This window comes from Hypanus sabinus, chromosome 11 (assembly GCF_030144855.1).
Source record: "Hypanus sabinus isolate sHypSab1 chromosome 11, sHypSab1.hap1, whole genome shotgun sequence".
NCBI classification, from domain to species: Eukaryota; Metazoa; Chordata; class Chondrichthyes; order Myliobatiformes; family Dasyatidae; genus Hypanus; species Hypanus sabinus.
In genome coordinates, this window is record NC_082716.1 from 55831888 (window position 1) to 55853659 (window position 21772).

Consider the following 21772-nt stretch of genomic DNA (forward strand, 5'->3'; position numbering starts at 1 on the left):
AATTGCTTACTTTACTTAAGCTTATCCATTCCCCCCACCCCCACGGGGCATAGGCCACTGACAACAGCTCATCTGAGTCTTCCGTATTGAGCCAGTCCTTCAAGCTGTTCCCAAATGTAGCCCATTGAAGATCCCTCCTCTCCCAGGAACGAGGTCTCTGAAGCTTGCACTAGCATTTCTGTGGCACCATTTCTTTTCATGTGGAATTGCTCACCCCACATGTAATCCTCCTGCTTTCACAGCTGGGCTTGGGACTGTCCATGCTGAAGTTCAATGAGCAATTGCAGCATATTAAATTGCCACCATATAGAAGCCTATATGTCTCTCTTCCATTCAATGAGATCATGACAGACCTTCTACTTCAACATCACTTTCGTGAATGGATAACATGTGCCTTGATTCCCTTTAGATCTAAAAATGTTATCTATTGCTCTTTGAATTGGATATACCTGTAATCAACAATAGAGCCTCCTGACATTGTGAGAGAAATCCACATATTTACCACCCACTGGGTGAAGAATATTTTTCTCTTTATGTTCTGAATGGTTGACACTTCATTGTAAAATTGTGATACAGTAGCTCGTTCTAGATACTCCTGAAAAGGGAATCATCATTCCTGCCTTTGCCCTGCCAAGCCCCTTAAGAATGTTGCCAATTTCAAGGAAATTGTTTCTCATTCTTCGGCTTTAATTCTAATTGGAGATATAATTCAATGAACTGCCCCTTTCAGACACACTCTAGTTATCGTTACAATATCCAGGGGTGTTTGACTTGTTTGAGGTTTTGGGTCCTGCCGATCTTTGTAGGTGACAAAGGTCATGAAGGATGTGCCAGAACATGTTTGGTAATCACTTAGTTTAAATGGTGATTGACTCTTATCGGTACAAACAGCCTTCCTGTCTTCAAAGTCCCCTCCCATATGGAGGACAGATGTTTCCCTGTCAGATGTCTGCTTTCAAATAATAATGAGATTGTGTTCATTTGACTCTCTTTATTATATACTGAGCTCAAATTCACAAATATTTTGACATCAGTTGTTTAGTCATTGCAATTGGAACACGTCCTCTTTAGATCTTCTTCCCTATTTGGTGGTGCTGTTTTAGATTTTTTACATTTTCTTTCCTGTTTGCAAGGATTTAAATTTGCCTTGACCTCTTCTAGTTTACCTGGTAGGCTGAGATATCTTTGATCAAAGATGAAGGTGGTAATAGTTTCAAAGGTACATTTAATGTCAGAGAAATGCATACAATATACATCCTGAAATGCTTTCTCTTTGCAACCATCCATAAAAACAGAGGAGTGCCCCAAAGAAAGAATGAGTTACATATTACAATCCCAAAGCCACCCCCAGCTCCCCCCACCCATGTGCAAGCAACAGCAAAGTAATGATTCCCGCTCCTCCCCCACCAGCAAAAAAAAGCATCGGTGCTCCCCACTGAGTACTCAAGTGTGCAGCAAAGCATCAATAAAGACGCAGACTTGCAGTATCCCAAAGAGTACTTGTTCACACAGTAATTCCACATACCACAGGCCCTCTCTCTCCATTTCGCAGCAAGAAGGGAGACATAACAAACAACTCGCTGATTTACGAGGTTAAAAGTCTATGGTGTCACTTTTTCCGAGCTCTGTCCCCAAAGAACTTGGACCTCTGGGCAAAGCCAGCATGTTGCTTTCGATTGTCCGACTCCCACGAAACACCGATTCCCTGCAGAGGCACCGAACATGAGTCTGCCTGCCTCCAGTACCACGAAGTTGCAGAATTCTGAAGGCCTGCTAACCCTCTAAGCCTCATCTTTGGTATATTGAATAATGGCCAGTTGTGAGACCCCAAGAGCGGGTCTCATTCCAGTAAAGAACTGAAGTCAGCAAGTAACTCCAGGTCAGGGTCTTCAAAAGCAAGGGAATCGGTGGGAAAGGGAAGAATAGAGATATTAAAAATAGAAATAGAGCAGCTTCTGAAGATACAAGCAAAGGAGTCGGTGTTAGGCGCCATTATTTCCTTAGCTCCACCACCCTAGTGTCTCAGATGTTGGTGGGCAACAACTTCTTGGGGACTGTTGTGGAGCCTGCCTGGGGTAAATAGATCTCCAAAACCAACTCTGGTAATCATGTTGTTGCATTGTAGTGTTTTTTCCGGTGTTATTAAAATTCCTGGCTTTTAATTTTGGGTATTGTTTATTAAAACTGAAAACCAAATAGGATAATATTGTGGTAATATTGGAACAGAGTCAAGGTATAGGGTCAGTCCATGGTTACCAATATGATGGGCAGTACATTAAGATACTTGACAGGACATAGCAAGATTTTGCTATACCTATTGCAGCTAAGATGGCAAATTCTGGAAAGAAAGGTACAGGGACATCATAGTTGATAACGGAAGCTATGCAACTGCAGGTGACCATAGGTCGCTGCTTGTGTCCTCGGTAGAATTCAGTGCCATGTGTTACACAGTTGCATAGGATGAACTGAGGCCACTGCGCTTCCTTCCTGATCTTCTTGACAAAACGCACATTCCAGGAGACGGTTGACAATCTCATTCCCATTGCAGCGGCCTCGAAGCCAGCATGCAATACTGCTGGCACTTGGGCTGTGCAAGGAAAATATGAGAGGGAACTCTTCACCACGAGTCTTGGCGCGGTTTCAAAGTTCTAGCTCCATGAAGGTGCTTTCAGCTATCCAGCACGACATGCGGCGCGCATCCACAATGTGCTTGGCAGGGTTGCAGTTGCGCATCGCCGGGGCTTTGCAACAACAAGGCGATGCACGCCGGGGATTGTGGTGCCGCCGGGGGTGTGCGCCAGGTAAGTGCCGAGGAATGGGAACTCCATCTCCCGTGGAGCGTTGCGGTCGGGCCGTGCGAGGTCGCCCGGATGGCGCGGCCCGTCATGCAATGCGAGCAAGAAGACCGTCTCTAACCGGCCATTTTAGGCGGATCCAATCGGTTCCTGCAGCCTCGCAGCATCCGAACGTAATCCGACGTTCAGGGGGCCCATCATGCCCGGGAACTTACAGGAAGGCTTCGGCTGTGTCGTGACCAATCGGTTCGACCAACTATTTGATGATGAATCCGACCCTTTCGAGATTTTGAAAGAGGCCGAGATCAAGAAAGACAAGAAGGAGAAGGACAACAAGACGGCAGTCTCCAAGCAGCCCCCCAAGAAGGAGTCCCAGAAAGAGAGGAAGGTGCCCGTTACGTCCAGCGACAGTAAACCGGAGTCTCAGGCGCCTGTGACCTTGAGGAAAGAAGGTAATACGAGCTCCCGCCGCGCTCCCGAGCACCCTCGTTACCTGAGGCGGAAGGTCGCAGGCCGCGGGCTCAGCCCCGCTCACGGCAAACGTCAGCTAGCCAGCCTCCCTCGTGTCGGGGGAGTGTGGGGAGCTGCCCCACTCTAAACGTGCACCGGGCCGGCCAGGCCTGCTGAGGGTGGGGTGGGCAGGGCTTGTGGGAATGCTCTCGGAAAATCCGCGTGGTTCCATTTGTCCAGTAAAATTAGGTCTGGTGTTCAGGATTACAGGCGAATATCTGCACCGCTCTAAATTTAGGAAAGAGTCTATTTTTTTTCCAAATGATAAATCAGAAGGTTTGCACTAATCTGCTGGTTGCTCTGAAGCAAGCTTGGGAGCTAGTTAAAACAGCCCCTCTCCGTCACACCTCACAACTTCACGACTCAAGCAGAAGCAGTCCTTGATCATTTACCTCTCATGCCTATTTTGTTTTAATTCGGGAATGGTAATTTGTGGAAGCAATTTATTTGTAAAGAATAATCTAGGTGCAGTTAGTGTTGTGATTTATAAAGTTGTAAAACCAGAAGGAGCACGTGGGTGACGTGTAGCACTCTGTGCACATACTCAATTTAACAAAACTAAATATTCCGGTTTGCTCTGAAGCTTGTACGAGCTAATGTATTGGTTCGAAAAAAGGTACACCTTTTCCTACACTTCCAATTATAGACATTTGAAAGTAATGGCCACCATCTTGTTTCAGCAACCATGTTTTCTACTCCATTTTTTTTAGAATTAATGCAATGTGCTTTCCGGACAATATGCATCTTGCCAGTCTTGTCCTATTCAAATTAAAGTTATTGCACGATTACTAAGTGCACATTATACGCTGTAATCTTAAAACTCTTTTTGAGTGTGTATTAGATTTTAGAAACTTAATGTGTTATATGCATTGCCAAATAATGACTTGCATTTAATCCCATCATAGGATTTGATTGTTAAAATAGTCTTCTCCATCTGAAGTAATCAAAAATAATTGTATTCTTGGATCACTTTGGATTTTGCTATACATGCAAAATCAGTGTTGTCGTTAAGCAAAAAGATCTGAGTACTGCATGATAAATGAAATGTAATCCACTCTGTCAAATAAGGTGACCCTCCTGGGATCCTGTCAACTAAAATCCTTTAGTTTTGATATGACAACCTGAGATTCAGAGGAGCTCTTTATACTAATTATTTGTTGCTCATTTTAAGTTATTCTTTTTCTGTGATATATTTTTGCTATGAGCTACAGTTTACACCAGTGTAGATTGTTAATACTCAAGTATAGACTTGGAAGCTTTTCAAGCAGTCAACAGAATGTTTATTGTTGAATTTTAGTTCTGTACAGTACTGTGCAAAAGTCTTATACATTCTAGATTAAAAAATGTTTTAGATGTTTGTCTTCTGCATTAGCGTGCCAGCAATAAAGGGGAAATACTAGATTTCCAGATACTCATTTTCCAAAATATTAAATGTTGTAGAGAAATCCTTGTGTTTCATTGAAGAAAGTAACATATTAAGTAATAGCCACTTTTCAAATAAAAACTTGATTAATTTGTAGGTATATAGCCGAGTGCACGATTAAACAAAATAACGAACAGGTGCTAATGATCAATGAGATACGAGTTGAAAGAACTAAACTGAATAACTGAAACAAATGGGTGTAGAAAGAATCCAACTGGGCAAAGAGCAGCCAAAAGGTGAAGATGTGGTAATTTAACCATCAGTTCTTACACCACGGCAAGGGTGAGCATAAGAATAAGACACAAGGTCATTCGACATCAGCAACATCTCTACAAGCAGAGTTTTCCTGGCTGACAGGAGTTTCAAGATGTGCTATCCGAGCTCTCTGAAGTGCAGAAAAATGGGCAAACATTGGAGACAAGGTCGACCACAGAAACAAGAGTGCAGCAGATGAGAGATGCACCCAATTTTCATCTCTTCTAAATCAGTAGTGCAGACTACTTTTAACTCTGAACTCTCAGGAACTACTGGAACTCAAGTACACTCCTCTGCAATCCAGAGAAGTCTTGTTAGAAGAAGTCTTCATGGTATAGATGCTGCCAAAGAGCCATACCTCTGAAGTAGAAACAAGGCCAAGAGACTTGCCTACTCAAACACAAAGACTGGGGTGTTGAACAATGGTAGTAAGTGCTCTAGACTGACAAGTCAAACATTTTTAGTGAAAAGAGGATCAAGGCGTTCTGCGACAGATGGTATGGCCTCCACAGAGCCCTGGTCTCAATATGATCAAGGCTCTGTGGATTACCTGTAGAGACAGAAGCAAACAAGATAGCCAGAGTCTGCAGAAGAATTGTGACAAGTTCTCCAAGATGTTTGGAACAATGTGCCAGGTGATTTTCTTATAAAACTGCATTACAGTTTACCTAAGGGAACTTATGCAGTTTTAAAGGCAAAGAATGGTCACACAAAGAAATGATTTGACTTAGTGTTTTTTTTTACTGTTTATTGCTCTTGATAGTTTTTTTTGATATTTAGAAACTTTCCATTTCATTATTTTTGAAAGCATCCTCTCTTTAAAGTTTTTTTAATACATGTGCTTAAGACTTGCACAGTACTGTACGCAGTGGCCACTTTATTAGGTACATCTTGTTAATGTAAACATCTAATCAGCCTATCTTGAGGCAGCAACTCTGCATAAAAGTATACAGATATGGTTTATGAGAGAGGCTAGAGGAGAATGGCTAGGCTGGTTCAAACTGGCAAGAAAGAGAGAGTAACTCAACCATTCGTTACAAAATAGTGTGCAGAAGAACATCTCTGAATGCACAACATGTTGAACCTTGAAGTGGATGGGCTACAGCAGCAGAAGACCTCACTGGGTTCCATTCATATATGCTACAAACGGAATGGGCTACAGTTGAAGATTGGGAAAACATTGCATGGTCTGACGAATTTCGATTTCTGCTGTGACATTGTGTCCCCCCATTTTCTGCTTTCAGCAGTGATTGTTCCCTATGCGATTCCCTTGTCCATTTGCCTCTTTCCACTGATTTTCCTCCTGGCACATATCCTTGCAAGCAGAACAACTGACACACTTGCTTCTGCACCACCACCTTCACTACCATTTAGGGCCCCAAACAGTCCTTCCAGGTAAGGTGGCACTTCACCTGTGAGTCTGTTGGGATCACCTATAGTAACTAGTGCTCCTGGTGTGCCCTGTCTATATCAGTGAAACCTGACACAGAATGAGAGACCACTTCACTGAGCACTTACATTCAGTTTGCCAGAAAAAGCGTGATCTCTCAGTGGCCACCCATTTTAATACCACTTCCCATTCCCATTTAGACATGTAAGTCCATGGACACCTCTACTGTTGCAAAGAGACCACACACGGGTTGGAGGAGCAGCACCTTGTGTTCCATCTGGATAGCCTCCAACCTGATGGCATGAACATCAATTTCTCAAACTTCAGGTACTACCCCAAAACCTCCCTCTCACTTTATCTCCTTAGTTGTCTGGTACCTCCCTTTGGTGCTCCTCCTTTCTTCCATGGTCTGTCCTATCAGATTTGCTCTTCTCCAGCCTTGTATCTCTTTCAGCAATCAACTTCCCAGCTCTTTACTTCAATCTCCCCTTTCTGGTATCACCTAACACCTTGTGGTTCTTCCTCCCTCTCCCTCCTCTCCCCCCCCTCCCCATTTTCTTTCTGACTCTTAGTCTTTTTTCCAGTCCTAATGAAGGGTCTCTGTCTGAAACGGTGACTATACTCTTCCATAGATGCTGCCTGGCCTACTGAATTCCTCCAACGTTGTGTGTGTGTGTGTGTTGAGAGCATTGTTTAAATGCCCCATGTATTGTTGCCGACCATGTGCATCCCTTTATGACCAGTTTTCCCAACTTCTAATGGCTATTCCAGTGGGATGACATGCCATGTCACAAAGCATGACATTTGCAAGTTGGTTTCATAGGCGTGATAATGAGTTCTGTGTCCTTCAGTGGTCTCCACAATCACCAGATCTCAAACCAATTGAACACGTATGGAATCAGACATTTGCAGCATGAATGTACAGCCCATAAGTCTGCAGCAACTACATGATACTATCATGTTAGTGTTGACCAGAATCTCAAATGTTTTCAGCACCTTGTGGAATCCATGCCATGAAGAATTCAGGCTTTTTTGGGTGCATAGGGGCATCCTACCCAGTAGTCGAAAGGTGTATCCAATAAAATGGCCACTGAGTGTGTATTGCCATAAACGTTTTTGCTTTGACCACCTACCGTCGAAAGTCTTCTGATATTTCACATCCCCATGTGGTAAGGATAGTAAGAATCGCATTAAGTGCAGTTTATATGCAGAAATGTTTGGGTATTTGGAAATTGACTTTCTTGCTTTTCTTCCATGTAAGTTTGCTGTGAGTTGTAGATTATGAAGGTATTTGATGTTTATTCTATTGTTAAGGCCTACATCTGAGCACTAGGATCTGAAATTTTCAGCATTGAAAATTAGTAAATTTAATGGTGTTAAGTAATTGCAGTGTTGTCTAGAAGATGGAGTACATTGGAATTATTTTGCAGTTGAGAGAGAATCCATTCAGTTTGTTTCACATGAGGTTTTACTTCCATTACTGGGTTTGCACAGTACTTCAAACCATAGTTACTTTTAAGCTTTATTAAGAAATTAGTGCACAACCAGTACCCAGACTGGGAAAAGGTTCAATACCCAAATGTACAATTAACACCCAGCAAGATAGCCAGCATCTTGATAGAGAAATGGTTATTTTGATCAAAGACCCTTTGGAATATCTTGATGGTTAAAGACTAATAGATTTATTTATTATAAGAGCAATGTTAAATCTTTTACAGGTCTTTCCCCCCCAGTTTGATTAAAAGATGGCAGCTCAAAGAACATGAAACATGGTATGCATCTTCAGGTGATGATTGAGCTGTTAGCATCCTGAATTTGTTATTGTGATGGCATTTTATCTAATTTGATGTCTAATTTCAAGACAGACAGTGTCCCATTAACTTGGAACTCCAGTGCAGAAGGGGCATGCAGTCAAGGCCGATAAAGATGACTACAAAATGGATCTTATGATCTGGCCAATTTCAATCCCTGAAATTCAGCTCTAAAGTTACTGTACTTCCCTGTGACTGCAGATATATCTGTCCCAAAACCAAGAGCAGTTGGTTCATTCTGATGCACCAGCACTTAAACTTAGCCACCTTAGATCTCAACTTTTCTCCACTGTCTGCAGTACAGGCCCAAGTTGTAAAAGTAAATGTCTGTAGTCTATCCCCTTTAAGCCAGTAAATTCAGATATTCACAGTTAAGCATTTCTGTTGCAACTAATTTGCCTACATGCATCATGATTTTGATGCTACCATTCTCGAATGAAAACAAGCTAGTAAAATTATATCAAGGAAAGATGCATGTAAATATATTGTGTATTTTATGCTTGGCTTTATATTGTGAAGCAGTTACAAAAGAGTTGACAAAAAGAACCACTTGTTCTTTTGTAGATGGAGCTAAAAATGTGAAAAGTGGTATAAACAGAGTGATATGCCAATAACTGGTATGACTTTGGAAGTGGGAAATAGTTCGTACTATGTTAAAATGATCACCATATATTAGAGCTTTTTACTCTTGTGTTTCTGAAGGATTACATTTTAAATGCTCTGAATGCTTGTACAGTACTGCTAATTGCACTTGGGGAAAATAGGCATTGGTAACATGACCGGCATGTGGTTCTAGCCAATATCCCTTTGGAGAGACAAAGTGGCTCTGTAGATGTAGTAAAGGATTAAAACTTTTTTAAAAAAATTAATATTTCTATGATCTGACAAGGCCTGTGCTTAATGCCCTTTTGAGAAGGTTGTAATGAATCTGCACCAAGAATTGTTGCAAGTTTTTAATTGCATTGAGAGATTTGTGTTTACTCGTTTGAATTTAGACTGACTGAATAGTTGCCAAGAGGCAATTTTTTTCACTGGAGAGTTCAAAACAACAGATCAGAGTCTTGAAATGAAGGCTGGGCTATTGAGTGGTGGGGTGGGGGGTGTAGATGAGAAATTTATCCTTTAACTCTTCTCAATTTTCTGTCTAGGGATGACTGGTCAGTTGTGAGATTAAAATTGATTTTTGGATCCTGATGGGATTGGGAGATGGGATGGGGAAAATAGACTTTAGACATGGATTAATCCATGGTCTCGGTTACTAACAAAGCAAGCCCGAAGTACCATATGGTCTACAGTATTTTGAGTAGTTAACCAAAAACTTTTTAAGTTGATGCTATGGAGTCCAGGTGTAAAAGTTCTAGTGTTTTATCTTTTATTTCCCAATGAATTGGAAATAGTAGTGCTTGGTTTCATTGATCAGCTGTCCTGTGGTTAGGTACTACAGGTTAGGGATTTACTGTCATGGGAGTCTTTGAATTGTGATACAGCACTTTTTAGTTCTAAATGTCTTAGCTTTTTAGCTCGAATGGAGAATTCACAGGGTGAGGAAAGAGTGGGAAAACCAAGCTTTCTGAACTTGGGATGCAGCAAAATATTTTGGCATGTTTAGTTGCATCTATGTGACAGTAGGATTGAATGTATAAACTGGTGTGTCAGTTGCAAATAAAGTGGCTGTTTTGTGCTGGATGATCATTGGGTTGTAGAAAAATTATGAAGTCTTGAAGTCTTCTGGTTAGTCTCTTTCGCCAAGGAAAATTGAGTAAACGAGAAGAATTTATCTAGTTCTCTGATTTTATGCACCATAATTAAGTCTTGACCTTCTGAACAATCTGTTTTTAATTTTAACGCGTAGCAAAAAAATGAGTATTTGTAAATGTACAGTGAAATTTCACCTTTCCAATAATCTGATTAGAGCTCTGCCAAATGCAAGCTATGACCTGATTTGTGTAGTGTTTGTGATCCCTTGTGTGCAAAGCAACTGAATTTTGGGTCTTGTGGAACTTCCAATTGTTAAAAAGTTTACAAAGATTCAGTGTACATTTATTAGTGAAGAATGTATAAATTATACAACCTTGAGATATGTCTGCTTACAGGCAGCTGCAAAGCAAGAAGCCCAAAAGAACCCATTTTTAAAAAAGACTAACTCTTAATGTGCAGAGGAAGAGGAGGGGAAACACAATCATGCAAACAATAGAAGCGAGCAGCAACAACAGCATATTCTGAATTGAGTTCCTTGATCCAAATCCCCAGAGCTGCCTGGAGTAGGCCCAAAGTTTATCATAGTAGTGGGGCAAAACACTGCGAAGTTCACAGATGTAAAGCACAGCTGCTATGGGCTGTCTCAGGTTCAGTGTCATGGAGAGAGGAGTGAATATCGCGGGAGAGCCAGCAAAATCAGCCTGACTCACCCTCCCTCCTCTTCTCCCCCCCCCTGTCTAACTGGGCCAGTGTTAAAATAGTGACACATACCACATACCTTGCATTAGGACCCGGGCTCCGCAGCTGTGAATCGCTCCCCACCAAGTGATTTGCTCCAGGCCTGCATTTCGCTGCTGATGAAACCATTCTCCAAATCTTGCACTGAGTTCGTTGGATGGGTATTGATACTTCTCTGCCTCGACTTCTCTCTAACTTGCTCGTTCCGGCTCCATTTGCATCGATTTTGCAGTGCACCAGCTCACCTCACTCTCGATTTTGCTTTGCCTTCACTTGCCCTTTTCATTACTTGCAGTAATAGTTAACTACAATTTACTGCAAAAAAAAATGTTACTAGTAAAGTTTTCAGTGAGTTTCTTTGCTTTTGAACTACCAGTAGTGTCATCTTAAACAAGAAGAAAAATCTTGTTCCTGTCAGGAAGCAGTTTTAGGGTTTTATTTAGCATTCTGCCACAGATCCTGAGGGTTTACCCTCTTTTTGATCAACATGTAGTGTGGGACTTCAAGAGCTATACTAATATCCATAAAAGATAACATCAAGCACACTGCCCTATCAGAGCTTCTTGTAAAGTGTTCAAAATAATCAGTCAGATAAGGCAGGTGCAATTTTCTCTCAACAAATCCCCTTTATTTTAGACACAGCATAGGCTCATCCGGTGCTTCAAACTGAACTGCCCAACGGCCCCTGATTTAACCCTGTCGTAATTATGGGACAATTTATAAAGACCAGTTAACCTACCAACTGGTACATCTTTAGGATGAGAGGAAACCGAAGCACCGAGTTCCATGTGGGGGGCATATAGTCTCCATACAAATGATGTTGGAGTTGAACTCCACCACAGGGCATAATGGAGTCCAGCTAACTGCTATGCTACTGTGCACCCATTTACTGCCTCCAATTAGTACCATCCAAATGAAAGTTTATTCTATTCCTTAATGGGTTACTATGATTTGACCAACACTGAAGTAAACTGGTTTATAATTACTTCGTTTATCACTACTTGAAAAAAAATGTCTAGTTCCCCGACTGTGGCCACAGGGGATTGGAAAAGTTATTGTTGGAGACTCTCCAATTTCCTTTGTAGGATCCAAGATAGACTTCATGGCCTGAAGATATATCCACTCTTAAAGAAGCCCAACCTCCTTAAAATGTTTATCCTATACTTTTTCTACCCCTGGGAAATCTAAGCCCCTTTCTTCTGAACCATCTCTTCATCCACTAAACCAATCGTCCTTACTATTTTTTTGCTAGTATATCTCACAATACAATATTGGTGTTGGTCCTCATGTTAATCCATATTTTTTTTTGCAACAGATATATGCCAGCGTTTTGTGTTTTCATATGTAAATTGCCTTATTTGTCCCCAAGAAGAAACAAGTTCATTTTTTAAAAAAAAGATATAACAATGCTATTAGGATGTCCTGTGCTTTAGTAGAACCTATAAATTTGTAGATAATTGAGTCGGCAATAGCTTCAGTTAACTAGGGTTAATTAAGTTACCATTTGGAATGGCAGATGTTATGGAGTCATAGTCAGAAAAGTACAGGATAGGAACAGGCTATTTGACTCATCTAGTCTATGCTAAACTATTTTAAACTGAGTAGTCGTAATGACCTGCACCCAGACCACAGCCCTGCATGTATATCCCTCCCATCCATGTACCCATCCAAAATTCTCTTACACATTAAAATTGAACTCACGTGCACCACTTATGTTGGCAACTGTTTAACCCTGAGTGAAATTTCCCCTCATGTTCCTCTTTAAACATTTCACCTTTAACCCATGATATCTAGTTGTAGTCCCATCCAACCTCAGTGGGATAAGGCTTGCTTACATTTACCTTATCATCACCCCTCATAATTTTGTGTACCTCTACCAAATCTCCCCCCAGTCTTCTGTGTTCCAAGGAATAAAGTCCAAACCTATTCAATCTTTTCTTGTGACTCAGGTTCTCTATTTCAGGCAACATCCTTGTAAATTTTCTCTGTACTCTTTTCAACCTTAATTACATCTTTTCTGTAAGGTATGTGACCAAAGCTGCCCACATGCTCCAAATTAGGCCTCACCAATGTCATAAATAACTTCAACATAATATCTCCTCACCTCTACTAAATACTTTGATTTATGAAGACCAGTGTGTCAAAAGCTTTCTTTAGCACACTATCCATCCGTGACATCACTTTTGATGAATTATGAACCTGTATTCCCAAATCCCTTTGTTCTACCACACTCCTTGTTACCCTACCCTTCGCTATGTAAGACCTACCCTGGTTCGTCATCTCAAAGTGGAACACCTTGTGCTTGTCTGCATTAAATTCACGAGCCATTTTTAAGCTTATTTTTCCAACTGATACAGATCCCTCTGCAAGCCATGATAGTCTTAACCAATCTTGGTGTCATTTGAAAATTTGCTGATCCAACAAAAAACATTGTACACAATACTGATCCTTGCAGCATTCCACTGGTTACAGGCCCCTGGAAAGACTACCATCTGCTACTGCTGTCTGGCTTCTCCCAAAAAGCCAATGTATAATCCAATTTACTACCTCATCTTGAATGCCAAGCAACTGAACCTTCCTGACTAACCTCCCATGCAGGACTTTAGTAGACAACATCCACTGCCTTGCCTTCATTGACTTCCCAGATAACTTCCTTGACCCAGCATGCATTAAGTTGACCATCCCTGATCAGTCCCTGTCAATCCAAATACTTGTTTATCCACCCTGTAGAAAACCTTCAAGACACCTCACTACTGATATCAGGCTCATCAGCCTATCATTTCCTGGTTTATTCTTTGTCTTTCTTAAACAGTGGAACAACATCAGCTATCTTCCAATTCTCTGGTACCTCACCTGTTGCTAAGAGTGATTTAAGTGTCTGCTAGGGCCCCTACAATTTCTGCACTTGCTTTAAACACCCTAACTTTCCTCAAGACTCCTCTGTTATATGTATTGGGTCCATGACCTTGCTGATACTTTGCCTCATTTCAGTAGACTCCATGTCTGCTTCCTGAGTAAATACAAATGCAAAAATAATCACTTAAGATCTCCCACATCTCTCTTGGCTCTATTCTGATCTGACAGAGGGTCAATTTTTTCCCTTGCAATTCTTTAGCTCTTAATGTACCTGTAGAATGCCTTGGAATTCTACATCTCGTCTGTTAGGGCAACCTCATGCCTTTTTAGTTCTGAATTCTTTCTTAAGTATTCTCTTGCATTTCTTGTACTCCATAAGCACCTCATTTGTTCTTGTCTGCCTAACCTTGTGATGCACCTCTTTTTCTTAACCAGGGCCTCAACTAATCTTGAAAACCAAGTTTTCTTAAACCTGTTACCTTTACTTTAAGTAGGCCTTCTACTTGCCAGGTACACCTTCTGTGACCGCATTTGACAAATTATCCCAAGTAGTCCTTTTAACAGTATGGGAGTCCCAGTTAATATATGGAAAATTAAAATCACCTATAAAAACCTTGTTTCTTGCAGTAATCTGCAATTTTATTAAGTTTATTCCACTAAATCTAATGGACTGCTGGGTGGTGTATAATATAGCCCCATTAACATTATCATACCGTTCTTATTCCCCAATCCTCAGTTACACGCATAAAGCCTGACTAGACGAGTTCTCTAGTCTGTCCTGACTGAACACTGCTGTAACATTTTCCCTGGCTAGTGGACCACCCCTCCCCCTTTAATCCCTCAAGCAACTGTCTTTAATGGCTGCAATGTCATAATTCTATGTATTGATCCATTCTCTGAGCTTATCTGCCTACAATGCTACTTACTTTGAAATAGACACAGCTCAGAACATTAGTCGCTCCATGCTCAAGCTTTTGCATCCTGACTTTGAGGTCTTAACATAAATCCCCGCCCCATGTAGTAATAGCAAACCGTCCCACTAAGATATTAAACCCCCTCCAGGTCAGCTGCAGACCATCTCCTCTGTGCAGGCCCCACTTTTCCTGGAAGTGAGCCCAAAGATCCAAAAATCTTGTCCTCCCTCCTGTATCAATTCTATAGTCATGTGTTAAGCTATGACTTTACTATTTCTGGCTTCACTCGCATGTGGCATAGGTAGCAATCCTGAGATCGCAACCCTGGAGATTCTGTTATAGTCAGAAGAGGTACAACACAGACAGGCTCTTTGGCCTATCTAGTCTGTGTTGAACCATTTAAGCTGCCTACTCCCATTGACCCTGCACACCTCCATTCCTCTACCATCCATATACCTATCCAAACTTCTCTTAAAACATTGACATTGAGTTCATTCCACACTCTTATGACCTTTAATGTCCTTTAACTCAGCACTTAACTCCCTGAGGTCACTTTGTAGAACCTTGTCACTCTTTCTCCCTTTGTCATTTGTTTCTGAATCACTTAGTGGGGTTGAGCGGTTTCTGTACCTCCTTCTCAGTGGTAGTGACAAGAAGAGGCCATGTCCCAAATGGTAATGATCCTGAGAGAGTGGTTCCACCCAACAGAGGCACAGCCTCTTGAAGATACCCTCGATGGTGGGGAAGTTGAGGCCTTGATGGAACTGGCTGAGTTTACAATTTTGCTCTTACATGGACCATGAGCTCTGGCTGCTCACCCTGCCACTTAAGAGTGTTAAGGGCTTGATTGAAGATGTCCTGGACTCTGGCACCTGGGAGGCAACATACAATCTGGGAATCTCATTCCCATCTACGGATCCTCCTTTCTGTTTCCCTGGCAGTTAGGAACTATTTTTTATAAATGACCTGGATGAGGAAGTGGAGGGATGGGTTAGTAAGTTTGCTGATGACACAAAGGTTGGAGGTGTTGTGGGTACTGTGGAGGGCTGTCAGAGGTTACAGAGAGACAAAGATAGGATGCAAAATTGGGCTGAGAAGTAGCAGATGGACCCACTTATCTGGGTTGAAGTGGTTCATTTTGGTAGGTCAAATATGATGGCAGAATATAGTATTAATGGTAGGACTCTTGGCAGTGTGGAGGATCAGAGGGGTTTTGGTGTCTTGAGTCCATAGGACACTCAAAGCTGATGCGCAGGTTGACTCTGGTTAAGAAGGCGCACAGTGTATTGGCCTTCATCAATCGTGGAACTGAATTTAGGAGCCGAGAGGTAATGTTGCAGCTATATAGGACCCTGGTCAGACCCCACTTGGAGTACTGTGCTCAGTTCTGGTCGCCTCACTACAAGAAGGATGTGGAAGCCATTGAAAGGGTGCAGAGGAGATTTATAATGATGTTGCCTGGATTGGGGAGCATGCCTTATGAGAATAGGTTGAATGAACTTGGCCTTTTCTCCTTGGAGCAACGGAGGATGAGAGGAGACCTGATAGAGGTCTATAAGGTGATGAGAGGCATTGTGGATAGTCAGAGGCTTTTTCCCATGGCTGAAATGGTTGCCACAAGAGTACGCAGGTTTACGGTGCTGGGGAGTAGGTACAGAGGAGATGTCAGGTAAGAGTTTTATTCAGAGAGTGGTGTGTGTGTGGAATGGGCTGCTGGCAACGGTGGTGGAGGCAGATATGATAGGTCTTTTAAGTGACTTTTGGATAGGTACATGGACCTTAGAAAAATAGAGGGCTCTAGGTATGCCTAGTAATTTCAAAGGTAGGGACATGTTCGGCGCAACTTTGTGGGCCGAGAAACCTGTATTGTGCTGTAGGTTTTCTATATTTTATGAAGTGAAATGAAGGAAATTGATGTCCTTGAGTGGCCCGGTCAGAATTCTAACCTTGACCTGATCGAACATCTCTAGCAAGACCTCAAGAATGCTGTCCACCACTGTTCCCGAAACTGGTGCAGCTTGATCAATTTTGCAAGGAAGAATGAGCAAATCTTGCTCCATCACATTTTACAAAGCTAATAGATTTATCCAGAAAGACTACTGTAATAGTTGCAAAGGGGTGGTTCAGCCAAGTACTGAGCAAAGGGAGACAAATACTTTAGAACTGCCGACATTACAGTTGTTGTATTTCTAGTGTTTCATGCTTTGAGTTTCCTTGCTTTCCTTTGGGCTCTATGGAGGGTGGGGAGGAGAAGGAGGAGCACATGATTGACAAATAAAAATTCTCAGTTAAATTGTTCAAAATCCCTGGTTGCAATACTCATTCAGCCCCCAAAACTTTTTTCACATAAATACTTATACCAGAACCTCTTGCCTGAATAGAAGTATTTCTTTGGTCATTTAGCAATGGGCAAGCAATAGAACTTGTGAGAAAGTGAAACTGGGATCCACTTTATAAACAGTTTGTGCATTTATTATGTTACCAAAAATTCACTGATATTAAGTTGTGCAAGTGTTCAGTTTATTAGCAAGGTAATTTTTTTCCCAGAATGCTTTGAATATTTAAGTTTAATTGTAAAATTGGTCAGCTTTCTGAATCTAATTTAAATTGTATATCTAACTAAAGAATACAAATTCTTCCATTAATTGGGCTAGGCAAGCATCCATGGAGCAAAACAATTAGAGAGATGCAAGTTACCGAGAAGGGGTAAGGAACTCTGGTGGATAGGAAAATTAAGTCTCCATCTTGGATTGCAAGACCCTGCAGCGGATAGTGAGGTCAGCTGAGAAGATCATCGGGGTCTCTCTTCCCGCCATCATGGACATTTACATTACATGTTGCATCCACAAAGGAAATGGCATTATGAAGGACCCCATGCACCCATCATACAATCTCTTCTCCCTCCTGCCATCTGGGAAAAGGCTCCGAAGCATTCGGGCTCTTACGACCAGACTACATAACAGTTTCTTCCCCTATGCTATCAGACTCCTCAATACCCGAAGCCTGGACTGACACCTTGCCCTACTGTTCTGTTTATTATTTATTGTAATGTCTGCACTGTTTTTGTGCATTTTATGCAGTCCACTGTAGGTCTGTAGTCTAGTGAAGTTTTCTCTTTTTTATTGCGTAGTTCAGTCTAGTTTTTTGTACTGTGTCATGTAAACCATGGTACTGAAAAACATTGTCTCATTTTTACTATGTCTCATTTTTACTATGCACTGTACCAGCAGTTATGGTCGAAATGACAATAAAAGTTGACTTGAAGTGTTGACACTGAATATCTGGAGAGGAGGTGATGAAATGTAGCAAGAATGAACGTTAGCAAAATGAGAAACTTGCAATGGCTAATTATTTGAAATTGTTGAATTCAACCACCTGAAGATAGCAGTGTACATACAAAGTTGCAAGTTAACTTGCTATTCTTTCTTCCTTGCATTTGCATTTTTCTTCTTTGGAGCAATGCAAGAAGGGTAAAGATGGTAAAGCAGAAGTGAAGGTGACTGAAATATCTAGGGTACCATTGAGCACTGAAAAGAGATGCTTTGCAGTGAAAATCATGCCTTTATTACTATGTTTGCTCTTTGAACTTGCACGTGGTTTGGTTTCAGTTTGTGGAGATATTTGGGGATTTAATTTTTTTAATCTGGAATACAGTTCTAAGAAGTCAATTAAACACAACTAATCTTGAAGAAATTGAAGTGATCTCCTTTAAATTATTCCATTTAATGATGCCCTGAAACACCTATTCGATAAATTGTCATGATGGATTCTGGTTGGCAGTTCCAATTTTTTTCCCATCTTTTTATCTATTGATTCCCAAAAAAAATATTCACCTAATTCAACAGTCAATTGGAGCAGAAGATTCTAAATTATCAGTCTACTCACTGCAGTGAAAATAGCCAACAATTTATTCTGAAATTGCATCTTCCTATTTTTAGACTACTTTCCAACTGGAAAATAGTTTCCTGTCATGTACATCACAAATGTTTCAATGCAATCTCTTCTCATTCTGAGAGTTTGTGAATTTGTGGCTATCATCATCTTTTCCTCCATGAAAGTTTAGTGCAGGGATTCCCAATCTTTGGTCCATAGATCCTTTAATGGTATTGGCCCAAGGCATAAAAAAAGGTTGGGAACCTTTGGTCTAGTGGATTGCACAAATGTATATTCAGTGGCATTGAGTGTATGTTTGTGGTGTTCCACTGCTGCAGTCCACCTACTTTGAGGTTTGATGTGTGTTCAAAGAGCTCTAACATGTCGTTATTTGAGTTACTGTCGCTTTCCTGTCAGTTTGAACTGGCCTGGCCATTCTCTAACCTCTATAATAAACAATGTTTTCTTCCACAGAATTGCCACTCACTGAATTTTCTTTTTGCTTTTCACGTCATTCTGTGTAAACTTAAGAGATGGTTGTGTGTGAAAATCTCAGGAGATCAGCAGATTCTAAGATACTCAATCCACCCTGTCTGGCACCAAAAACCATTCCACAGTCAAAGTCACTTAAATCACATTTCTTCCCCATTCTGATGTTTGGTCTGAACAACTGAACCTCTTGACCATGTCTGCATGCTGTTATGCATTGAGTTGCTGCCACATGATTAGCTAATAAGATAATTGCATTAAAGAGCAGCTGTACCAAACAAAGTGGCCTCTTGGAGTGTGTGTTCATTGGTTAGAGAAATAAAAATGGGTGCTGCTGATAAGTGTAGCTTTACCAAAATCATAATCTTTTACTGTAGCAGACACAGAATGCTGGAGAAACTTAGTAGGTCAGTCAGAATCTATGGAAAAGAGTACAGTTGATGCTTTGAGCAGAGACCCTTCATCAGGACTAGAGAAAAAAGGATGAGTCAGTCTAAGAAGGTGGGGGGGGGGGGAGAATCGCAAGATAATAGGTGAAACAAGGAGGGGTGAATTGATGGGCAAAAGAGATATTGCTGGAGAGGGGGAAATCTGATGGGAGAGGACTGAAAGCTATGGAAGAAAGAAAAGGGGAAGAACACCAGAGGGTGGTGATAGGCAGGTAAGGAGTAGAGGTGAGAGGGAAATGGGATGGTGAGGGGGGGCATTACCAGAATTTGGAGAAATTGATGTTCATGACATCAGGTTACCCAGACAGAATGTAATGTGCTTCCCTGCTATTGCGATGATGCCACATTTGGGTTGGAGGAGCAACACGTTATATTTCTTGAATGTCTGGTAATGTGATTCCTATCCCCAACCATTCCACATTCCTATTTTCCCCTCTCACTATATCTTCTTACCTGCCCATCCCTTCCCTCGTGCTCCTCCCCCTTTTCTTCCATGGTCTCCTATCAGATTCCACCTTCTACAGCCCTTTATCTCTTCACCAATCAATTCTTTACATCAGGTTTCCCCAACCTTCCAGGTTTCACCTATCTTGTGTTACTTTCTTCGCTCTTGCTGCCTCCTTACTCTTACTCATCCAGCATTTTGTGGTGTGTCGCTTGGATTTCCAGCATCTGCAGATTTTCTCTTGATTGTGATTGGTATTTTATACTGCAGTCCCTTGCAATAAAGGCTAATTTGTGAACAGCCTTTCTAATTAATTTTAATGGTATGTTAACTTTATCTTTTATGAAGCAGCATAGACAGATCCCTCTGCAACCTTTAATAGCTTCCTGATGTTTGAAAATAATCATGTTTTCCTGGCAAGTAGTTAACATTTCCTGTGCTATACTTTATTAAAGAATGACAGTGTTGTATTGTTTTAAGATTTAGATGTGGGATCATTTAGTGGAATTGATGATCGCTTTGAGGTTCCGTATTGTAAGATTTACTGTTTACAAACTTGTATTTTAGGGGTCAGGAGAATTGGTAGAAAGCCTGAGCAGCAGCATTCTCAAGGTGAAGGAAAACCTGGTGAGAGGAGACCAGATAGAAGACCACAACCCCGTGACCGACGTTTTGATAGACCTGTCGAAGAAAAAGCTGATGGAGGCGAATTCTCATCTGAAAAGTATGTGTAAGCTGGCCATCAATAAGGTTCAATGTGCCTTGTAGAAGGAAATATTTACTTCTATAGGATGAGCCTTTTATTAGGGCACTGATAAGTTGCCTTAATGTGCTTTTGCATGGCTAAAATTGTTGTACTATAAAGTGATGGAAAAGATACTTGCCAAAATTAGGTTCCAGTTGACATTGGGAAGATTTCTGCTATTTTCAGTATTCTCTTAAAGATGTAGAACATTAAATGTAAATCATTAGAAGTGTTGGATTTTCTATCGATACTGCCATATTAGCAAATACATCATTAGCATGGCAAAGTACAACTTTGGAGTTTTGGAGGAGGAGAGTTCTGTTTGGAAATCTGAACTTGACTTTTGCTAAGTGGCTAGATTTAAATTATACCTGAATTGTTACTTTGTTCAGTATTAATCCTTATTTTAAAAGGGATTAGTGTATATTGATATGAGCTCTTGTATAACAAGTTAATAAACATTAGAAGGATCTGCATATCAAGATCACAAACCAACTCTTGAACTGCTAGTCTTAATTTAAAAAAAAAATACAGTATTTGTTCTTAGGATTTTAATTGTAAATTTTATCAACATCAGGTAAAGATATTCATGTAATGGATTGTGAAGTGGAAACAGCCAGTATTATGTTTAATATTAGATTCATGTGTGTACAATTTATTTGTTTTCAAGAATTATTGATGAGTTTTCATAAGCTGTCATGAAGTCTTGATCCTGGCTGGAATTTAAATAGCCATTTATTCCAAACTGTTAAGTTGTTGTTCTTGCCAAATGCACTGCATTTGTTTTTCTTTGCTGCAGGAGAACCGTGATTTTCTTCTTGCTGGCTTTTTCTTTTGCAGTTTTTATTGTATGTTTGTACTGCTTTTTTTCTTTGGTTTATCAGTGGAGTCACCTAGAAGCTGTCAGTGGTTTCTGTTGGGTTTAAATGAATGAATCCTACAGCTCGTGCAGAATTTTAAAGTGGATTTATTTTCCAGGTGCAATGGAACTACTAGCAAAATTAGGTATTTTTCCCTCCACTATCTATGATCTTGTAGTATGTATAGCTTAGTTCAGTTTAGAGGTTTCCTCACAGATATCATCCTTTTTATTCCTGCCACAAGCACCAGTTCTGCAGTGAACTTCATTTGCATTCATCAGAAAGCACAGGCTCACAATTGATTTGAGATACTAATATCATCCATTTAATCTCACTTCTTGGTGAGGCCAGTGCAATCTGAGAAAGATTGGTAGAGTTTCTTGGTAGACCAATGGGTAAGATTAATTTGGATAATTGCTCTTATTTTGAGCAAGTAGTTGACAGTACCTGAATTATTGTATGAGTGTGATTAATATAAAATAGCTTCAATAGGTATATTCAATGTTGGAGAAATGTATACA

The 21772-nt window shown here is 40.8% G+C and overlaps 1 protein-coding gene across 2 annotated transcripts in view; it reads left to right on the forward strand.

The window, feature by feature from the left end:
* The first annotated feature begins 2880 nt into the window (after positions 1-2880).
* The window catches only part of LOC132401977 (SERPINE1 mRNA-binding protein 1-like), a 48773-nt gene continuing 29881 nt past the window's right edge, over positions 2881-21772 (forward strand). For both annotated transcript variants that reach the window (XM_059984368.1, XM_059984369.1), the window contains exons 1-2: positions 2881-3247; positions 20214-20370. In XM_059984368.1, coding sequence (XP_059840351.1) covers positions 2995-3247; positions 20214-20370 — 410 coding nt within the window. In that variant the 5' untranslated portion in view covers positions 2881-2994. The remainder of the gene's footprint in view (positions 3248-20213; positions 20371-21772) is intronic.